The sequence below is a fragment of the Melanotaenia boesemani genome, chromosome 15, assembly GCF_017639745.1.
Source record: "Melanotaenia boesemani isolate fMelBoe1 chromosome 15, fMelBoe1.pri, whole genome shotgun sequence".
Classification (NCBI taxonomy): domain Eukaryota; kingdom Metazoa; phylum Chordata; class Actinopteri; order Atheriniformes; family Melanotaeniidae; genus Melanotaenia; species Melanotaenia boesemani.
In genome coordinates this window covers 31,337,785-31,361,583 of record NC_055696.1, presented here as the reverse complement: position 1 = coordinate 31,361,583, position 23,799 = coordinate 31,337,785, and the positions used below count along the sequence as shown (strand labels likewise).

The 23,799-nt window shown below is 39.6% G+C and overlaps 1 protein-coding gene across 1 annotated transcript in view; it reads left to right on the top strand.

Moving 5' to 3' along the window:
* The window catches only part of LOC121654514 (glutamate receptor 1-like), a 157,111-nt gene that overhangs the window by 16,202 nt on the left and 117,110 nt on the right, over positions 1–23,799 (top strand). The window contains exon 2 of the mRNA XM_042008688.1: positions 2,818–2,952. Coding sequence (XP_041864622.1) covers positions 2,818–2,952 — 135 coding nt within the window. The remainder of the gene's footprint in view (positions 1–2,817; positions 2,953–23,799) is intronic.

Here is a 23,799-nt window from a genome sequence, read left to right as displayed (position 1 = left end):
TGAAGGAATGACTGGTGTGTTCAGTCTGTTGCACTGATGGTTTTAGGAAGATCAGAAAAAGAATTAAAACTTGTCTTGACTGCAACCTGTTTTTGAAAATACTTTACTTTTCCCTGAGGAAAATAACAACATTAGGACACAATCTTCAAAACTTCACGATTTATTTTAGAATAACAAAATGCTTTATAAATGCCCAAAATTTTTTAAAAGTCTGAACACGCAACTAGTTTTATCATATTTGAATGAACTGAAAAGCAGAAAACATCACAGATGCTGATTTTTTGTGTGTTGGCCTCAGATGTTCATAAGAGTTCTCCATGGTGTTTGTGGGATATGTTCTTAGCTAAGAATTAATCCAAGATACAAAGATTTTGGTGAAGCCTTGTAAAAAGTTTGTAAGTATGATATGATAAAACTTTGTAAGAATGATTGGTGAATGAGGATTGTTGTCCGGTTGCACGAGTCAGTTTCAGCAAAGCTTTTTCTGTGGTGCAGATGGACTTACATTGTCCATGTTTACATGAGACTTTGATTCCCCTTTAATTCACAATAAAAATTAAATCCTCTTCAAAATGAACTCATAAACACCTAATTTTGAATGAAAATGGCCATTCCGAATTAAACTTAAATCCAAAGAAAGTGATTGGTTTATTCTGATTTTAAATCAGAATAGAATAATCTTTTGATCCTGTAAACGTTCATTCTGCTTTAAATTAATTCTGGTGGTTCTGAGCATGCTGGTTCCCTTGTCCTGTCACCATGACGATATGACACACTACCTGCCGTCTCCTCCTCAGCTGACCAAAGCGAAGCAGGATGCTGATGTCGAGCTGCTGCTTCAAAACTAGAATCACAATCAAAGCAAAACTGGTTCTTATTATGTGGTCTTCCATGTTGTAGCTGAAAAGAAAAGAGCAGGAACTGAAGTTTGTTTACTCCTTGTAGACGTAAATATGCCACATTCGCCCCTCGTCCAATCAGAACCCTTTCCAACCCCTGGATCTAAAGCAGAATTAAACAGAGGAGATTAAACGTATTTTACATGTAAAACTCAATTTGGAATTACTATTTTCATGTAAACGCAAAGGAGAACACTTTAATTCTGAATAATTAATTCAGTTAAAATCATCATGTATTTGTGGCCACTGACTCTATCATACTTTGGTATCCAGAAGAGGACTGTCATGGTTTCAGGCTTTACTGGTGTTTGTGATTTCTAAGCCTACTTTGAAGGCATCTGGCTCCTGTTCAGCTCTGATTGCTGATCCCTTCCAGCTGTGTTGCTGCGTCCCAGCAGTCTTTCCCCGTTATGCCAGGTTGTCAGAGTTTCCCCAGTTTGTTTCCAGCCGTCTGCTTTAACAAATCCTGAATCTCATCAAGTTTGTTTCTGTCTGTTTTTTTCCAAGCCTGCCTGTCTCAGCCTGCAAGTAAAATCTCCCAGGATTCTTGGTGTTTTTGGGAACTTGGACTAAGGATTTTATTTGGACTGAATTGTAATTATGGACTAAATAAAATCCTAATATTGGATGGACCTCTTGTTGGTGAACAGAATGGATGTTGTCGTTGAAGATTTCTTTTAATCGTGAACAGTGTAGAGATTAAGAACTTGTAAACCTCAGCTCGTTTGCCATCACTCCCCATTCATCACAGTCATTCTACTGTGGCCTGTCAACATCCTGGAAGAATCTGCATAAATCTTTTGGTATCAACACCTGCTTTGAGTTTTTTCAATGAATTGATATCTTGTCCAGTTTTTAGTTGTCTGCACTTCTGTGGGTCAAGATATGCTAATTGCATGGTCATGATCCACTTAATGACTGCAAGGTGTCCAGATCACTCCAAGACTTTCTCCTGCAACCCTTCCAAACAAATTCTTTTTTTTTTTTTAATTTTACTGTGATGAACTTTAACATTTAATCTGCTAAATGAGGCCTGGAGAGTCTGAGATGTGGTTCCTGGTTCGTAGTCTGATCTTGGATTGAACTGGATTTTCATTTGCATTCAAAAGTAATTTCTCAGAGCTGATAATGGGCAGAACAAAATGAAGAGAAATACAATTTAGAATACAAGGAGTCAGTTTGCAGATTGCAGAAGAGGCAATTTCAGCCGTAAGGGGTGAGAATTGAATCATGTACACTCAGAAACTGCCCTGGTCTCAAGTCACCGACCAGTTACAAGCAGAGATTAGAATAGTTAACAGAAGTAAAAAGGAAAGTAGAAAAAAGAAAGAGACAAAGATTCAACAGACAGAAGCAACGACTTTCAATCCAGCCTAACATTAGACAACCAGCTGCTACACCTGCACAGAAACACAACAGAGCTGCAGCTTTTACCTGAAAACAAAGGTGACACTCAGAAGTGGAAATAAATTAATGAATAAATAAAAAAATAACCAATCAAAAGAAATGTATTACAACAACCAAAGTACCACAAACACACACACACACACACACACACACACACACACACACAAAACACTAAACAAAATCATCTCTTAGTGTATAAACCCGCTGGACAACTCAGTGACTGTGTCAGCATGCAGAGTATGAGGAATGAGAAGGGATCAGAGAAACGCCTGAATTAATTAGTAAATTCCTCGGTAAAATAAGTATTTGGTCAAAAACAAAAGTTCATCTTAATACTTTGTTATATGCCCTTGGTTGGCAATGATTAGTATTTCCCTGCTTGTTTTATTGGCCAGTCCGATTAGTTTCCACATGATGCAGATGGTCCCATTTTCAAGCCACTTCGCTGCAGTCCGGAGCCTTGAGGTCAAACCAGAAATCTCACTGTGTCTCTTTGCTGTGTCTCGAACAGGAGGCCTTTTCCCCACCGGCTCACATGAGTATGAGGTGTTTCGTTTCGCCTTGGCGCAGCATCAGGACGTCCCGAAACTGGTGCCACAAGTGGACATGGTGGACACAGGGAGCAGCTTTGCCATGACCTACGCCTGTAAGTCCAGAAACCAACTAATCTGTGTGGTGGATGTGAGGCTGGCTTCACAGGGATGTAAAAGAAATCAAGGATATGGCTCCAGGAAGTTAAATCTGTTTGATTTTATTGGATGAATTTATAACCATTTTTCTCTGATTTGTATTCAGTCTCGGTACGTGTCTGATATCAGTGCTGCAATTCAGTTTGGCCTCATTTAGAGCCTGGACTGGTTCCAGGAGTTACATAATGATTAAAAACATTACTGTCACTCCATTAATATCCCATACATTGATAATTTCACCACCTTTCTCAATAGACCGTACCTCTTCCAATCAGAGGGCCTTCACCTCAACTATGCAGGTTCTCAACTCCTTGCTCTGAACATTAATCTCACCCTTCAATCCTGCAAAGCTCTTTCAGACTGACAATCCGGTCAGAACACATCCTTTCCAGTTAACACCGTCTCTGTTACCCATCATATTCCAGTACACATCACCAGTAGAAATTATCAACATTCCCATTTACATTTTCGTAGCTCTGACAGATGTCTCCGTCATATACAAACAACTTCTGTATTAGATCCATCATCAACAACCCCAAAATTGGACTTACCTACAACTTTTAGAATGGCTCTTTTAAATGTAAGATCATTATCAAATAAATCTTTTATTATTAATGATCTGATTTTAGATAATAACATTGACTGTCTCTTTTTGACAGAAACTTGGCTTGGCGCTGATGCATCAGTTATTCTCACCGAGGCTTCCCCACCAAATTTTAATTTTTTATTTTCTATCAGGGGAGGTAAGAGGGGTGGTGGAACAGCTTCAATTGCTCAACGGTCATTATCCGCACAACCAATAATACTGACAAACTATTCTTCATTTGAGCATCATTCCTTTGTTTTTAGCAATCCGCCTATTTTAGCTATAACAGTTTATAGACCACCAAATCCTCCCTCTGGTTTTATTCAAGAATTTTCTGAGTTCTTATCTACCATACATATCAAATACAACAAGATTTTAATAACTGGTGATTTTAACCTACACATCGACAATAGTGGTAATCCCCATACCAGTGAATTTTTAAACCTTTTAAATAATATGGATTTTAAGCAGTACGTCACACAGTGTACACACAACAGGGGACACACCCTGGACTTGGTCATAACCTACGGCCTGTCCACTGGTGTGTCCTCTGTTGTTGACCTGGCTGTGTCAGACCACTACTGTGTATTTTTTAACATCACCAGTTTTAGCAAGCGGCAGGCCCCGGTGAGAACTGTGAGGAAACGGTATATTAATTCTGAAGTGGCTGCAAATTTTATTGACATTTTAAATCGAACTCCTGCTCAGATTTTATCTGCATCATGTGATTTTACTGTAGATAATTTTAACAGAAGACTGGCATCTGCCATTGACTCAGTAGCTCCACTTAAAACAAAAACATTAAAAACACAATCAAAAACTCCATGGAGAAATGAAGAAATTAGAAAATTGAAAAAAGGCTGCAGGAGAGCTGAAAGAAAATGGAGAAAAACCAAACTCACAATACATTATGAAATCTTACGTGAACAACTCAAAAATTACAATAAAACTGTTAAAGAGGCAAGAACACAATACTTCTCAAACCTAATTACAGATAACAAAAACAACCCCCAATTCCTTTTTAAAACCATCGACCTTTTAATAAATATTGGGGGTAACAAGTCCACCATGTCGCCATCAGCCAACGCATGTGAGAACTTTGCATGTCACTTCGGAAGTAAAATCAATGCTATTAGATCCAGTCTTGTATCACAACAAAATTTTAGTTTTAACAGATCTGAAGCATTGTTTTTAGCCAAAGAAACACTGGAGAGTTTTGTCCTGGTTGATGCAGAGATGCTTGGTCGAGTTTTCTCCCAGCTAAACCCAACAACCTGCCTTTTAGACCCCATTCCCACATCTCTTTTAAAAACATTTTATGGTTTCTTCGAGTCTGAGCTTTTAAAAATTGTAAACTGCTCTCTTCAGACAGGTGTCTTCCCATCTGCCTGTAAAACAGCTGTGGTGCGGCCTCTTCTGAAGAAGAGTAATTTAGACTGCAACATCCTTGACAACTACAGACCTGTATCCAATCTACCATTTTTAAGTAAAATTATAGAAAAGGTTGTTTATACTCAATTACATGGGTTTTTAAACAAACACAACATTTTAGAAAAGTATCAGTCTGGTTTTAGGACAAACCACAGTACCGAGACGGCCCTTTTAAAGATTGTCAGTGACCTTAGACGTAATTTGGACTCTCAGAAACTTAATGTCCTGGTGCTACTTGATCTTAGTGCTGCTTTTGATACAGTGGACCACCAGATTTTATTAGACAGACTGAGAAGTCTGGTGGGCCTCTCAGGTACTGTTCTTAACTGGTTTTACTCCTATCTGGCTGATCGAAAGTTCTTGGTGAGTATGGATACATGCTCTTCAGGAATCTATGACATAAAATGTGGGGTTCCCCAAGGCTCAATTTTAGGCCCAATACTTTTTAATCTTTACATGTTGCCACTTGGGGACGTCATCAGGAGACACGGCATTGACTTTCACAGCTATGCTGATGATACACAGCTTTACATCGCCGTGTCTCCTGATGACCTAGAGCCAGTTAACACCCTTTTAAACTGCATTTTAGACATAAAGTCATGGATGGCAGTGAATTTCTTGCAGCTCAACCAGGACAAGACTGAGGTTTTAGTCATCGGTCCTGAAGACAAGAGAGAGATAATTTCCTGCAGACTGAAAAACTTCAAACCCTCTCAGTGTGTGAGAAATCTGGGTGTCCTTTTCGACTCTGAGCTGAATTTTATTTCACACATCAGAAATGTCACAAAGACAGGCTTTTATCATCTTAAAAACATCGCCAGAGTTCGCCCATTTCTCTCTCTTGCCAGCACGGAGGTGCTAATGCATGCTTTTATTTCCAGCAGGCTAGATTATTGTAATGCCCTGCTCTCTGGTCTTCCCAAAAAGACTATTTCTAGTTTACAGTTACTGCAAAACTCGGCAGCACGAGTTCTGACGAGGACCGGGGGGCGGGAACACATTACACCGGTTTTAAAATCGCTGCATTGGCTCCCCGTGCGCTTCAGGATTGATTTTAAGGTTCTCTTACTTGTTTATAAATGTCGTAATGGTCTTGGGCCTTCTTATTTATCTGACTTGTTTTCAAATTATGAGCCCTCGCGGACCCTGAGGTCCTCTGGTACCGGCCTTTTAACTATTCCCAAAGTTAGATCTAAAACACACGGTGAGGCCTCGTTTCATCATTTTGGTCCTCAACTGTGGAACAGCCTGCCAGAGAGCCTCAGGGCTGCAGAGACTGTTGATGTTTTTAAGAAGAGGCTCAAGACCTTCCTTTTTAGTTTAGCCTTTTGATTTGACTTTATTCATTTTCTGTTATTTATCTCATCTTATCTTATCTTATCTGTCTCATTTATCTATTTTATTTTATTATATTTTATTATAGCTTCTTAACTGTTTCCCTATTTTATCGTTGTTTTAACTGTTTTAACATTTTTAACATTTTTAACTCCAGTGTTTCTTTATGGGGATCCTAAACTCTGGGAGTCAAGCCTGCTTCGTCTGCCCTCTGCAAACATGGCTTGACTGGCTCCTGGTGTAAATGGGTCCCCAAAAATGCCGTTTCCTCACAGCAGCGCCAAGCCAAAGACAGATATTAAGAGTTTGTGTGTGTGTGTGTGTGTGTGTGTGTGGATGGGTGAGGGGGGGGGGGGGGGGGGGTGTTTAATCTGTCACATAACTGGGTTTGTAAAGGGCTTATTGTTTTTGTTCTGTGATTTTCTTTTTTTTCATTTTAATATGCATTTATACTATGTAAAGCACTTTGTGTTGCCTTTGCATGAAAAGCGCTTTATAAATAAAATTTGATTTGATTTGATTTGATAAAGGTCCAAATAAAACATATATTTTTTTGGAGGAGACAGTAAACAGAAAAGCTTGATGTGTTGAGAGGGACTCTGCTGTTACCATTAGTTTTATTATCATTCACTTTATTTCTGTCTCGTTTCTGTCATGTGAGTATTTAAAGTCCAATCAAAGCAAATAAAGGGATTCACATTAAAACGTGATTTTGTGTTAAATTGTAGCTGCTTAAAACATGTTAACATGCCTAAAATCGTTCAACATGTGTGACCGACCCTTGGCAAGGTCAGTATTAATATCCTTCAACTAAAAACAAACTCAAATACCAGGAGAAGGCATGATGAGTGAGACAGGCATTCCCTCACGATTATAAGCTGCCAGTCTAACATTTGGACTCACTTTTCCATTGAATCTACAGGGAAAATAAAAAAAAGGATTCTAATAAAATATGATGAAACCAGGAACAAATAATGTTAAAAAAAGAGGACAAAAACAGTTTATGTTAATGTAAATAAAATGCATTAAAAAATTCAAATTTACAAATACTGTAATAAATTTATAAGGATTGCAGCAACAGGAGTCAGGCCCCTGACCCCAGGCGTAGCCCACCAGAGTATAAAGCAACAAATCAAAGGTGCCAAACCAAAAGAAAAAAAAAGAAACAAGTAACATCCAAATTAATGCAAAGCAGACAGAGAATCGCAGGTAAGACCTTGACCACTACTCCAAGGCAAGGCAGCTCCCTGATAAACCTCCTACTGTGCATAGAAAACGGGGTTAAATCCTGAGGGAACTAGGGGAGACTTGGCCAAGAAGGCAGTAACATTCAACTCATAACACAGCACACAATGAAACAGTTAACAGATACAGGAACATGTAATCTAAAAACCAACTAGCAACTACACCCCGAAAACCAACCATGTAAAACCCGTACATGAGGGTTTCAAAGCTACAGGAGTCCTAGAAAGAATAAGAATTTACAAATGCTGCAGCAACAAATCCTCAGGGGTTAAAAAAGTACCAACACCTACCGAGGGGTTGGTACTGTAGGTGGGACGTATATGAATGGAGCTTAATTAGGAAGCAGAAGGAAGGGAGCTTTCCAGGGACCTTGGTGTCCACATCCCACAATCCGCTGCTGTCATATTACTCGCAGACCCAAACATTGTTAAAAATTGCAAATAAATGAATAAATAAAAAATGTTACTCAACTGGAAAGACGGAAGACTGTGATCAAAAAACCCCTGGATGAACAGTGGATGGTCTTCATTCTTCTGCCTCAATAACCAGATACGAATATATTATAAACTCGTATTATAAACTAATATTTAATATAACTGCTTACATGATAAATAACACAAATGAATTAATAATCTTTACGTGCCTATTACAACTCTAAGTACCCCCCTCCATTTTTGCTTTTATTATGACTTTTTCCCTGTTTTGTTGTTTTTGTTTGTTTGTTTGTTCTATTTCTCTCTCTTCTATAATGTGGTATTAAAGTTTTATGTTGATTTTACTTCACATTTTGTTTCCTGTTTTGTCTGTCATTGTTTTTGTTTGCAGTTCAAATAAAGGAAAAAGAAAGGCAAGAAAAGGAAGGAAGTGGAAGACCCCACTCCCACACCTGAATGTTACTGATAGGCCTTCGACACTGAATTAGCCTCAGAGCAGAAACTAGCTACCGAGCTAATATGTCTCCTCCAGATGTTACATTGAATTAAACTATGATTTCAGTATTGTACATATGTCACTAAATTAGAAATTTCAGTGAGTTAAGCTCATAATACGCTCAAATGAACTTATTTCTGGGGCAATTTAGTTGCTGCAGCTGCAGTTTGGTTTTATTCTAAAGAGAAATCTCTAACACCTTGTTTGTTTGACATTAAGCTTTAAAACATAGCTGCAGTAAGGCGTCTGGTGATGTAAACCACTTTAAGAAAGTCTTTTTCCCTCAACATGTATGGTTACTTCAATACATTAAATGCATTTTATTCAGCTACGTAACTGAGCATCATCAAATTCTCAGACATGTTTGGGTAGAAAACTGTTTTTAGTGGAAAAGGGGAGGAGTCTCCCTTTCTGCCTTTGTGCCTCTGCACGCAACCTGCATGCAGGTAAATGAGTTTAGTGAATGTGTTTGAGCATTTAGCAGCTAAATAGTTATATTTCTCTCTGGAGTCGCTGGAAACCAGAAGCGGAGCTGCAGAGGAGCGAATGATGGACTGAGCAGCAGGACATAAACACTTGTTAACTGAGAGTAAGGAAGGAAATGGAGCTGCTGCTTCAGTGGTGGGTGTTTTGTTTAAGGCATTCTTGTTTTTCTAGGGGTTAGGCTGCAGAACTCATTTCTCTCTGTGGTGTTCTGATCAGAGAATGTGGCCTTGTTTTCTTACTTTTTATCAAATCTCTGCACGTAAGACACCTGCAGATTTAGTTTATTTTTCAAAACACAGAAGTTTCCAAAGATGTGCCTCTGAGCGCATCTGCCTCCAGAAGAAAACCTCTTTTCTCTTGGCTGAGTCTCAGATCACCAGCAGGCTCTCCTCAATGAGGTGTATTTAAAAGTATTTTGTCTTGACTGAAGTAGAGTAATGCTTCTGCTATCAGGAGACCTTCTCCATGTATGAATTTAAAATCAGTTATTGTGACAGCGAATTCTGCTGTAGGAGTACGTTGGATCCTTTTTTATTTTTGGTAATCTCAGAGTCGGGCCTGCAGCAAAGTCTGCCACCTCTGCAAGCTACAGGACACGCCAAGGTCAAGCATTCAGAACAACAACATGGAGTTAAATATGATTTATTAGTCTCTCCACACATTTTACGCTGCTTGAGATCCAAGTTGGGATAATTAGAAGTGATCACCTGAAAACATGACCCAGACACCAGGATAGAGGAAATAATTAGGGTTTCATTTGTTTTTTTACTGATGATTTGAGTCTTTTTTGATACTTCATTTTAATCAATAAAAACTTCTGAGATGCTGAAAACTTTCAGAAGAAGCTGCTTTTACCTGGAATAATCTGACTTATGTGATATATATGGGATGATGTCATCGGGTGACTTTTGTTTTTCCTGGTTGAAATCAGGATATTCCAAACTCCATCATTTGGTGCATATCCTTGTGTCCTCTGTGCATCCTGTGAACAAATTTCCACTTCAGGAAGTGGAGATGATCTGAGCTTTGTGACATGGTGCATTATCCTGCTGGAAGTAGCATCAGAAGATGCTCCACTGTGGTCATAAATGGATGGACATGGTCAGCAACAATACTCAGGTAGGCTGTGCTGGTTAAACCAGGACACGTTGGTACTAAGGGACCCATAGTGGGCCATGAAAATATCCCCCACACCATTACACCAGCAGCAGCAGCAGCCTGAAGCGTTGATCCAAGGCAGGATGGATCCATGTTTTCATGATGTTTCCACCAGATTCTGAGCCTAGCATCTGAATGTGGAGCTGAAATGGAGACTCATCAGTCCAGCAATGTTTCTCCATCTTCTATTGTCCAGTGTTGGTGAGTGTGTGTGAATTGTAGCCTCAGTTTCCTGTTCTTAGCTGACAGGAGGCACCCGGTGTGTCTTCTGCTGCTGTGGCCCAGCTGCTTCAAGGCAGGACGTGTTGTGTGTTCAGAGATGATGTTTTGCAAACCTTGGTAGGAACCAGTGCTTATTTTACTTCCTGTTGCCTTTCTATCATCTCCAACCAGTCTGCCCATTCTCCTTTTAAAAGGAAATTATGAGGGTTCTTTATATATATATATATATATATATATATATATATATATATATATATATACTACTAAAAGTTTGGAGTCACTTTGCCATGGGATTCAATAGGGAAGTGACCCCAAACTTTTGAACGGTAGTGTATATATATATATATACATATATATATATATATGTATTAAGAACTTTTTAAAAGTTAAAGATTTCCTTTATTTAAAGGCTAAATAAGTAGCATTGACACCTAGTGTTTCAAATCAGAACTGCAGTCGAAAGAGAAAAACACGGAGCGCGCTTGTTGTTGTAAACTAACAGGCCACCAATTTACTCCACTAATACATGCATACAGTCACACAAATTCATTAAATGAGTACAGAGAAGTAAATTCGACTGAAATCTTTGTAAATAAAGATTAGCTTTTCGGTTTATTTAAGCAAAATTCTGGTGCGTACCTGTCGAAGAGAAACTTTGCCAGCTCAGACTTCTCCACCTTTCAAAAGATTCTCCAATATTGATCCTCATTTTATTCCATTTTTGGTCGTTTGCTCTTCTTAGCAGGATGCAGAGGCTTTTTAGGTTTTTCTGAAACTATTTCTGGTCGCTTCTTTTACCAGCTTCCATACCTGCAGGCTGCTGCTCTTTTTCCAACATAAAATACCGAATGCTGCCTTGTTGTTGTTAGACAACCGTGGGGAATCACATATGATTGGTTAAGGAACCAGGAAGTAGGAAAGAGCAACACGGTGCACCCAAGTTATTCTGGCACGGAACTCTTATTTTGAAGGAGAAAAACTTGACAAAGACATTGCTGATGTAGGAGACATATTTTTTATAGGGAAGCTTCCTTTTATACCTCGCAGCAAATGAGAACATTTTAAATTGTTTTTAAGGAAAAAATCCTAATTATTCAGCCTTTTCATGAATTTCCCTGCAAGGGATTAATAAAGTATTTCTGATTCTGATTCTGATTTAATATAACTTAGTAATATTAAATAAAAAGAGGGATAGGCTTTTATTTGTGAATTTTGGAGCATACCTGCTGGATTTTCACAGCTTTGGATTAGTTTCTTTTTTTTTTTTTAGTGCATCTTTTCCAGTATTTCTGCTTTGCTGGAGTAACATCAAAGTGTCCTGATCAAGGTCTGAGTCGGTGCATTCCTCTGTTTGCTGCACTCACCATCATGGGTCAGCGCATCACTCCTCCTCCAGCATCCTGAGCTCATTCAGCAGACCTGGGATTTAGGAAGATGGAAGTAAATGGAAGCGACCTTTAAAAGAGCAGACGGCAGTAAATGTGGACCAGAGGGAGCTCAGTGCTAAATGGACTCTGGCTCCAGGGAGCGTTCAGTGCAGGAGGTTTAGAAAACAATGTTCTGACTTTACCTGCCAGTCTGACTTCATCCTGCATTAATCTCATATAAGCCCTTCACAGTACTGGAGGTGGTTTATTCCCAGATCCATCCTGTTCATCACAGCTGAAGGTGGTAATACTGAAGAAATGAAAATAAATTATTCTGTCATATCCAGTTTCATCTTCATTTATGCTCCAAGAAACTTTTTTCTACTTATTAAATCTGCCAGTTTTGATCATAAATTTGTAATCCTTAAAACTCAGCTAGATCTCCTGCACCTTATATTCAGGAGCTGTAGTCTGTAGCTCTGTGGGGTAAACTGTGATGGATATTTTACCCTTTAGCTGATCTACAGAAGTTTTCCAGACATTTCTATCCCATCCAGGAGGTTTACAATCCAGCAACTAAATGTAGTTTTATTTAGAGACTATCTGGTAAATCCACAATGATCCATGATAACAGCATTATTTATCACATTTCACCACAAAAGATCACTTTCACTACTATGTTGCTAAGAGACCTCTATTTAGACCTGGACATGATGATGATTTCCTGTCAGACTTTCCACCAATCAGAGAGCTTAGCACTAGAAGTCCCAGGAATTTTGATATCTCCCTAAAGTCCCAGAGAAGGGTCGAAAGACCTTTAGTCCAAACTGACGACTCTGCTGGCAAAAATTAGCATCTCTTCATTTGTAAATGCAGCCATTACCTGAGGAATGCACCCATTGCATCCAGCCCCTCCTTGTTACCTTGAAACGTCTGGTAAATTCTGTGGCAGTGGGGGATGGTGGGCTGAGGGGGATAAATAGTAGCTAGTTTCACCTCCAACAAATAGAAGGAAGCAAAATGCAGAGGCGGCTTACAACTCAGCAGGCATTGGACCTGATCCTCAGCGATACAAACCCTTGTGACTCAGATGGAGAAGAGATACAAATTCAGCTGGATTCGGACTCTGACTCTGAGCAGTCTTCAGGTAAGATTTGAAACTATTATTGAACTTTTTGGTATGACAAATTTCTTTCTTTCTGCTTTGTCCTGTACTGTGAGTTGCAACACTGGAATTTCTCCATTTTGGTACAAATAAAGGATTTTTTTAATCTTATTTCCAAAACATCCTATTTTCGTCCTCTGAAATTGTGAAATTGTTTACCTTGCAGATGATGAGACTGCTCCACTGCCAGAAAAGAGGGCTCGGTTGGGAAGTGAGAGGACAGAGATGGCTAAAGATGGCACAGTGTGGCATGAAGAACAGCTGGGGACATGTCTCAATTTCACCCCAATAGAACCATACGGCACAGATGGAGAGCCAACTGCTAAGGCCAGAAGAAGAATCCGGACTCGTCTTCAAAGCTTCTTCTGTTTTATAACACTTGAAATGCTTCGTAGCATTCAAGAATGGACCATTCAGCATGCACGGCAAAAGGAGCAGGCAGATTGGTTCATGAACCTCCCAGAACTAATGGCATTTATTGCAATTATTATCTTGCGGGGGGTGAAGAAAGTTCCATCACTACGTGACAATTGGTCAGCAGAGCTGGGAAACCCACGAATCATTGCTACTATGGCCCGAAACCGCTTCCAAAACATCATGCAACACCTACGCTTTGATAACATGTTCACACGCAGTGAGCGAGTGGAGACAAATAAGTTTGCTGCAATTTCTAATCTGTGGGAATCTTTTGTCAATAACTGCATCAGATCTTATAACCCTGGTCGACACATCACTATTGATGAACAGCTTTTCCCGACAAAGACTCGCTGCAGTTTTCTGCAGTACATTGCAACAAAACCGGACAAATTTGGCATTAAGTTTTGGCTGGCTTGTGACTTGAAATCAAAGTACATTTGCAATATCCTGCCATATCTTGGCAAGGACCCCAGTCGTCCCAGTGGAGAGAGACTCTCTGAGAGTGTAGTGATGAGGCTGATGGAGCCGTTCATGGATAAGGGCAGAACTGTAACAACAGACAATTTTTTTACATCGCTGTCCCTTGCGCAACGACTGCTTAGCCGGAAAACCACCATCCTTGGCACAGTCAACAAGATTCGCCGGGAAATTCCTCAGTCAACTAGACAGAAGGACCACACTAAATTCACCACTCGAGTGTTTTCCACCACTGGTGCAACACTCACAGTATATGCGCCGAAACGGAAAAAGACTGTCTATCTTCTCAGCAGCATGCACAATGTGGTTGAGACTGAGAATACCACCAAAAGGAAGCCAAACACTGTCACACAATACAACACCACAAAGTGTGGTGTGGGTGTGATGGACCAGATGGTGCGGGAGTACAGCGTGCGTGCAGGAACACGGAGATGGCCAGTCGCCGTGTTCTACAACATGATCGACATGGCGGCACTGAACGCTCATGTTCTTCATAAGGAATGCACCGGAGTGCAGGAGAGAAGAGTGGACTTCCTGGTTGAGCTCACGAAAGAGTTGGCCAACTGTCATGTGAGTCAGAAGAAGGCACATAAGGAGCAACTGCTTCAGCAGCAACCTCCCACACCTAGCCCTGGGAAAAGGGCAAAATGTCAGGTCAACCATCGATGCAAGAACAATTGCGCAACTGCAAGATGTGTTGACTGCTACAAATACACATGTGGCAAATGCAGGATGGAGATACCATGGAAGTGCCAAGCATGTTTGGACTTAGCACAGACGGACTGCTGAAAGAGCAGAAAAGCCATTCACACAAGGGCATGCCACTGTAGCCTTGTGTAAATATTTGTGAAATTGTTTCATTACTTGCATTATTTTAACTGTTTTGTTGTTTTTTTTATGACAAAAATAAAAAGCATTGGAAAAAATTCACAGTTGTTCTTTTATATCTTTGTCATGTTGACATTTATGCCCTCTTGACTTAGACACTAATGCTTCTGGACATTTTACTCACAGACCCTGCCTGTACCACCACAATCAAAAAATGTTCATTTTAAATATTCAAAATTGTTCATTGCTTGGGCTTTTTGGACATAAGGTACATGAACATTGGGTTAGAAAGTTTGAAAAATTGGTCAAAAATTCTGAAAAATTTGTATTTTTTCATTTGTATGAAAAGAGGAGAGCTGGACCTTTTAAAGTGATTTTTAAAAAAAATATGAATTCATCATTTTGTCATATCATTCTAAATTGTTTGCTTTTTTATTGAAGGCCCACAATGATTATCTTTTTTTTTTCTTCTAAAAGCACACAAATGTGTCGAGGAGGTATATATCATATATCATATCAAATATATTTTTAATTATTTGAAATATACTAGAATGCAGGAAAACCTTTCTGAATCTGTTTGAGGTCTACTCCAATCTCATACTCAGGGGACCAAGCAGTGTCTCAAGCCAAGCTTTGGGCAAAAGTTGACAGTCCGGTTTCAAGAGTCTACAGTGTCTCCCCTAAGTATGCGCCCTCCTGGGGTGTGCCAGTAATTGACTCGTCTACAAACAAAAGAAGCTGTTCGCAGCTTAAGACAGGATTTTAGCTAAAATCCTACTGGTCAATCGACCCATCTCTGGGTTGTAAAGGTAGAAAGGTCCATTGACCCCTCTCTGGGACTTCTAGTGTTAGATTGACGGTAACGTCCAATCAGGAGCAGCCAAAGATCAACCAGTGAGCAGAAAGTTCTATGTGTGTGTGAAAAGAAGAAAAATAATGCTCCTCTATGGCTGGAATAAAGCCAAGAAGACGTTTCTGATGCACGGTGGCGCCACAAAGCAGCTGAGCTGGAGTTGGTTTAGTGAGGATAGCAGGTAAATAGTAGCAGGAATAACTGGAAATGAGGAAAAAGTGGAAACATGGAAATAGTTTCTGTTGTGTGTTTGTTTCAATAACAATATTTTTTCTCCTGAAAGCCAAGACTTGAGAGAATGATGTGCAGATGAGAAAAGGCTTGGTCACTGTTGATCTGTGTGTTATTTCTATAAATTCTGCTTTCTTCTTCTGGTTGGCCTTTATGCTGCTATATCTATTGATAAATTCATTTTACATCATTTTAGCCTCATAATCTGACACCTGAGGCTGGAAACATCACGTACAGGCTGTCCTCCTGCTGCTGAGAGTTCAGTGATTTGGTTTTAGGGCCCAGCAGAGCAGCAGAATCCCTCTATGTTTCTCAGCTCTGCTAGAATCTCTTGAAACTCACAATAAAATCAACAAGGGAAGCAACAAGTTGTTGTTTTTCTTGCTGTTGAGCCTGTTTCTAGCATCTCATCTGATAGAATTTCAATGTCTATTTTGATTGGCGCTCATCTAAATGCGTCATGTGACTTTAATCTGGTCAGACACAGAAAAGCCCTCCTTTTTTATATTGACACAAATCTCTTATCAACAAGCTTAAAAAGAAGAAATAATAAAAACTGGAAAGACACACTTATGTAACATCAGGGCCAATCCACAGTGTTTTATTAAAAGTATCCTCTATATGTGTGTGTGTGTGTGTGTGTGTGTGTGTTAGGAAAACATGAGTAGTTATTTATTAAAACATGTTTATTCAGAAATATAAATAAAGTCAAAAAGACAAAAAACAGAGTTTGTCCAGTTGTGAGCAGCTTAAAAGTAAATGTTTGGTGTGAGCAGCTTTGTTAAACCCTCTTAGAGAAGTTAAAAAAAAAAAAAAACCTTTAAGTTGTCTTAAGGAATTGTTCTTCAGAATCTTTGAAGAACTTTCCAAAGCTGCTCTTTGTTCTGTTCTCTATCGAGATGATTCCACACTGCTTCAGTAATGTTGAGATCTGGGTTCTGGGGAAGATCTGTCCCTCCATCAAACCTGTTTCCACTGATCTTCAGTCCAGTTCTTGTGTCATGTGACCTACCTCAGTCTTTTCTCCCTGTTTCCCTTCCTTAAGAATGGCTTCTTGACAGTAATGTTTCCATGGAGACCATTTCTGATGAGGCTTCGGTCAACAGTAGATGGATCAGCCTCGGGTCCAGAAGCATCTCTCAGGTCCTGGTTCAGGTCTTTACCAGATTTCAGATCCTGTTCATCTCCTGTAGATAGTTTTTAGTCCTGACTCTTCTTCTGTCCTCCACATGTCCAGTTTCTGCCTCCATGCTGAGATAAGCCAAGGTTCCAGCTACCAGCCGATTAGGAATCATCTTGTTGCTGCTAAAACCTTGTTTTCTGTCTGTCAGACTGTCTGATCTTTGCTGGTTTTCATACATGAAACTAGAGAAACTGGAACAGAAGATGCATCTTAGTGACAAAGTACCTAAAAATCCTGTTTAAACAGTTTTTTATTATTATTATTTTTTTTTTTTTGTCTGTTATGTGTCGGGACAACTTTGCTTCACCCCTTCAGTTAGGGGCTTTTTTTTTATTTTTTTTACTGAAGGATTCATAGGTCAGAGTTAAGTTCCTTTGGAACTGGTCTGGTATCAGGACTGGACTGAAAATGAGGGGAAAAAGCAGAAAATGTCAAAAGAAAAATGTTGAAAGACCTTCAGAAAGATGTAGAACTGTTAATCAAGACAACCTTAAAAGACTAAACAAATCTAGATCAAGCTGTTCGTTGTTCCTTTAGCTTTCTTGCTGTTGCTGCTTTAAACATGCTAGGTTTAGCATGTGTAGTCATAGGATTTCAGGGATCTCTCGAACACATGGAGCCCACCCTTTGGAAAAGAATCAGAAGCCTTGACTTCCACAATCAAAATTGCCTTTAACCCCTTAATGCCTTATTTACAATAAATAAATAAGTGAATAGAGGGAAAAAAAGTCAGGAAAAAAGAAAAACTGGGACAAAAAGTACAAATGAATATTTAATAAATAATAAAATAAGTAAAGACTAATAATAAATAAATAATATATAAATAAACACAAAAATGGGAGTTATTCACTCTTATTTTAATTTATTTTAATACAAATAAATAAAATAGAGTGACTAGATAAAAAATAAATCAATCAATAAAAACAATAAAATGAAAAACAGCCAGGGGCAGGACATATGTCCCTGTGTCCATTCAGACATGACCACCATGACACACTTTTCTCCAGTCAGTCCTAAAAACCTGGATGAGATCATTAGCCACCTGCCCTAAAAAGAGCAGTCATCAAGCCACTACTGAAAAAGAAAAACCTAGACTCGTCACTTATGAGCAGCTACAGGACGATATCAAACGTCCCCTTTCTTAGTCAGATTCTAGAAAAAAAGTCTTTCAGCAGGTACACAGCTTCCTGACACTAAATGACTGTTTTGATGTGTACCAGTCAGGTTTTCAGCCACACCACAGCACTGAGATGCTCTAGTTAAGGTCTTTATGACGTCCACCTGAGCACAGAAAGCAGAAACATTTCAGTCCTCGTACTGCTAGATCTCAGTGCTGCATTTGACACGGTCGACTAGAACATCTCACTAGACCGGCTGGAAAACTGGGTCGGACTTTCTGGCACTGCAATTAACTGGTTTGAGTCCTATTTAAAAGACATGAACTACTGTGTGTCTATAGGTAACTATAAATTTGAGCAAACCCAAATAAGGCATGGAATTCCCCAAGGCTCCATCCTGGGGCCACTGATGTTCAACATCTACATGCTGCCACTTACTCACATTATGAAAAACAACTAAATATGTTATCACAGCAAGGTTATTATAGTTAACGAAAATGAATGAAAAAATGAAAACTAGAATAAAAAAAAACCTTCTTGTTAACTGAAATAAAAATAAAAACGGGAGTTTAAAAAAGGATAACTAACTGAAACTGTATTGTGTTTACAAAACTAAAACAAACTAAAATTACGGCAAAAATGTCCTTCATTTTCGTGAATTTATTTCATACATAAGCCTTCGGGGTTGATATGAAATCTGTTAACTTTGCTCTGCTGGATTAACACCAGGTGTCTGCATCGTATGGCACCTGAAGGTCCGTGGCGTCATATGTCAACAGTCTGTCCTCCCACGCCAGCTAGCGTGATGCTACGGAGAAGGTCTGGAGAAAGCGGCAGAGAAATATATTTGGGATTTCTTTTATTATGACCATGTCAAAGATAGAAGTGCCTTGTAGAAGAAGCAGGTGATATAATGTGTGAAAGGGGAAAAAATCCATGAATCTGAAAGTCCATTCGAAAAGCTGCACAAGAAGGCTAACCAGGAGTATCTGGACCAGGTAGCCTCTCTACCCCCCTCCCCGGAAAGAGAAGCTTTAGCCAGGCGGAGCAGCATGGGGAGGGAACGTCACAGACACACTCAGTTAAACAGACACTCAGTTTTTATTACTTATTCTGATGATTTTAAATTTTTGCACCTAACAAATACCCAAATGTAAAAAAAAAAAAAAAAAAAAAAAAACTAACACTAAAACTAATAAAAACTTAACTAAAACTAGGAATTTTCAAAAAACAAAAACTAATAAAAAAACAGAAACTCTACTCTAAAAATTCATTAAAACTAGCTGAATTTGAAAACAAATAAACAAAAAATAAAACTAATCAAAAATGCAAAACTATTATAACCTTGTATCACAGTTATGTTGATGACACACAAATCTACTTACATCACACCAGGAGACTACAACCCGATTCAAACTCTGATCAACTGCATCGATCAAATTAAAGACTGGATGTGCCAGAACTTCCTTCAGTTAAATGAAGACAAAACTGAAATAATAGTTGTTGGAGCCAAGGAAGAAAGATTAAAAGTCAGTTCTCAACTTCAAATAGCTAACTTCAAAACTAACAACCATGCCAGAAATCTGGGAGTAGTCCTGGACTCAGAACTGGATTTTAGCTGTTATATTAAGACAGCTGTGAAGTCGGCCTGTTATCAGTTAAAGAACATATAGAGGATTAAAGGACTGATGACTCAGCAAGATTTAGAAAAACTTGTCCATGTATTTATCTTTAGTAGACTGGACTACTGTAATGCTGTCTTCAAAGATCTCTCTAAAAAATCCATCAGACAGCTCCAGTTAGTCCAGAACGCTGCTGCTCCAGTCCTCACTAAGTCCAGGAAAGTAGATCCTAGAACTCCAGTCCTCACTAAGTCCAGGAAAGTAGATCCTAGAACTCCAGTCCTCACTAAGTCCAGGAAAGTAGATCCTAGAACTCCAGTCCTCACTAAGTCCAGGAAAGTAGATCCTAGAACTCCAGTCCTCACTAAGACCAGGAAAGTAGATCCTAGAACTCCAGTTCTCACTAAGACCAGGAAAGTAGATCCTAGAACTCCAGTCCTCACTAAGACCAGGAAAGTAGATCCTAGAACTCCAGTCCTCACTAAGTCCAGGAAAGTAGATCCTAGAACTCCAGTCCTCACTAAGTCCAGGAAAGTAGATCCTAGAACTCCAGTCCTCACTAAGACCAGGAAAGTAGATCCTAGAACTCCAGTTCTCACTAAGACCAGGAAAGTAGATCCTAGAACTCCAGTCCTCACTAAGACCAGGAACGTAGATCCTAGAACTCCAGTCCTCAGCTCTTTACACTGGCTAACCTGCTGTTAGTTTACAAAGATCTGAATGGTTTAGGACCAGAATCCATTCAGGATCTTCTGGTTAGTTATGAACCAACCACATCCCTCAGGTCATCAGGGTCAGGTCTACTTTCTGTTCCCAGAGTCAGAACTAAACGTGGAGAGGCAGCGTTCAGCTTTTATTCTCCTCACATGTGGAACAAACTCCCAAAAAACTGCAGGTCTGCTGACTCAGCAGTTTTACATCAGCGTTAAAACCTTTTCTATTTGCTGCCTTTTATCAGAACAGCTGTTAGTTCCCCATACTGGGACTTTATTTATTACATTTTATCTACTTTATTTTAGTTTTTTTCTTTCTATTTTTATTTAGTTTCTTTTATTTCTTATTAAAGTTTGCTTTTAATGCACTTGTTATTGCTTCCTGCACCCCACTGTGATGCTTTTAATGTTTTATGTAAAGCACTTTGAATTGTCTTGTACATGAAATCTGCTATACTAATAAACTTGCATGTTTGCAACACCAGGCGTTAGAGTTTACTCAAAACATAATGAACCCACAGAATCATCCGTCTTTGTGCATTTACTGGATATTTTCTGTCAGATTATGTGACGTAATTTGGTAGTCAGTGTTAGGAAGATTTACTGATGAGCCACTTAACAGAAGGGGCCAAAGAAGAATTAATTTTTACTTACGTAAATCTTAAAGATCTGCATTTTGAATCTTGAGACTTTTTTTTTAGTGGTATGGATTCTGTAACTACATTATCTCAGAAGCTGCAACAGACTTTGTTTAAACAACATGGCGATCAATCGACTGAAATATGACTTTAACCTGAAGTGTGACTGTCATGGGTGCGGACTGATGTGGTAGGTGCTACTCTATAAAATGTTCCAGCAGCTGTGTTCATTTTCTCTGACATCTATAAATAATTGTCACGTTTAATTAATAACAGCAGCATCATTCAGCGTTTGGTCTTATGAATGTCACGCTATGAAAAGGTCATATGATTTCTCGTCTTAATGTATGACCTCATGAAGTTAGAAATGTATATTTACAACCCCCAGTTAATAACATAGAAATGTGTCTTTAAAATGATGATGGAATCAGGCAACAGAAGTGATTTTCTAACTTATTGCATAAAGATTAATATCATTGTGTTGATTTCTTTTTTTATAAAAGAGGTTCTTGATTTTCTTCGCATTTTTAAGTGAAGCAGACATCATAAACTTTAAAGTTACACCTTTTTTTAATGGATGGTTGCTGTTTCTCCTTGTGTCTCTTCAGCAGTGGTTTGGAAATCCAGAAAGTCTTTTCTGACAAATTTGTCAGATGAGAGCTGCATGGATTTCCTATGAATAACAAGAGCTGTGAAATAGAGAGTCTGTAGTATCCATCGATCCATCCATCCATTTTCTACCGCTTATCCGTGGTCGAATTGCAGGGGCAGCTGCCTAAGCGGAGAAACCTAGACTTCCCTCTCGTCCAGGAGGATCCCGAGGCATTGCCAGGCCACCCGAGAGATATAGACCTTCCAGCGTTTTCTGGGTCTTCCCAGTGACTCTACTCTGAGCTCCTCCCGGATCACCAAGCTTCTTACCCTATCTCTAAGGGAGAGCCCGGCCACCCTGCGGAGAAAACTCATTTCGGCCGCTTGTATTAGTAATCTCGGTCTTTCAGTCACTACCCACAGTATGTGACCATAGGTGAGGGTAGGAACGTAGCTCGACCAGTAAATCAAGAGCTTTGCCTTTTGGCTCAGCTCTTTCTCCACCATTACAGACCGATGTAAAGTCTGCATCACTGCAGATGCCGCACCGATCTGCCTGTGGATGTCCCGTTCCATCCTTCCCTCACTCGTGAACAAGAACCTGAGATATGTGAACTCCTCCACTTGGGGCAGGACTTCATTCCCGACCTGGATAAAACACTCCATCCTTTTCCAGTCAAGGACCATGGTCTTGGATTTGGAGGTGCTGATTCTCATCCCAGCCGCTTTACAGTTGGCTGCGAATCGTTCTAGAGAGAGCTGAAGATCACAGCCGGATGAAGCGAGCGGAACCACATCATCCACAAAGAGCAGAGACCCAATCCTGAGGCCACCAAACCGGATCCCCTCAACACCTTGGCTGCACCTAGAAATTCTGTCCATAAAAGTTATAAACAGAATTGGTGACAAAGGGCAGCCTTCGCGGAGTCCAGCCCTCACTGGAAACAATCCTGATTTACTGCTGGCAATGTGGACCAAGCTATGGCTCCGGATACACAGGGACAGTGCAGCTCATACAAGGGGGTCCAGCACTCCATACTCCCAGTCCAACACCCCATATGAGCGCCTGGGGGACACAGTTAAACGCCTTCTCCAAGTCCACAAAGCACATATAGACTGGTCAAACAAACTCCCATGCCGCCTCCAAGACCCTGAAGAGGGTGTAGAGCTGGTCCACTGCAAGGTTATAATAGTTACCAAAAACTATCGAAAAAACGAAAACTAGAATAAAAAAACATTCTTGTTACCTGAAAAAAAAAAAAAACAAACAAAAAAAAAAACGATTGTTTAAAAAAAAGATAACTAACTGAAATTGTATTGTGTGTTTACAAAACGAACTAAAACTAACTAAAATTATTGCAAAAATGTCCTTTGTTTTCATTTCTGTAAATTGATTTCATACATAAACCCTCAGGGTTGATATGAACTCTATTTATTTTGCTCTGCCGGATTTACACCAGCTGTCTGCGTCTAACGGCACCTGAAGGTCCGTGACGTCACGTGTCAACAGTCAGTCCGCGCTGGCTAGCATGATGGCTTCATTTCAAGATCTGATTTTGACAACATTCCCTTTAGAGATCTCAGATGATAAAACCAGCTGTCGGGAATGACCCTCTAAAGACATAGCTTGATCATACACAACCCCACGGTTTCTGAGTTTAACAGACGAGCGGGATCTTTTTATCGGGAGCAGTGATCAGAGTTTCTTTTTTGCTTGAATGTATCTGAAAGTAATTTGAAGAAAGCCTGTTTTTTTAATGCAAGACATACATTCCAGGAGCACAGATAAAAAGTGAAACTCTGAGTCATTGAAAGAACAATGTCAGCAGGGCTCGAAGACAGTTTCATCTTTCCCACTAAGGCTATCCTGTAGGCCCACAGAAGTAAATCAACACCAAGAGCACACAGGTGAAAAGTCAGTCAAACAAACATAAGAGCAAGATCAATACTGGCCCTGATGTCATGTACCTGTACACTTACAGTACTCCTGTAAGTATACAGGTACATGAAGAGCTGAGAGTGCAACAAGGTTCTCAGTGGTGTCAAACAATTTTTCATTTGTAATATTTTAGAAAAAATATCTTATTTTGACTAATGGCAGTTACATATCATTTGTGTCTTTTCTCCTTTCTCTCCTCCCTCCTCTTCTCCTGTTCCCCCCCCCCCTGCATCTGGTCCTGCATTTTCTTCTGCTGCTCCTCCTCCATC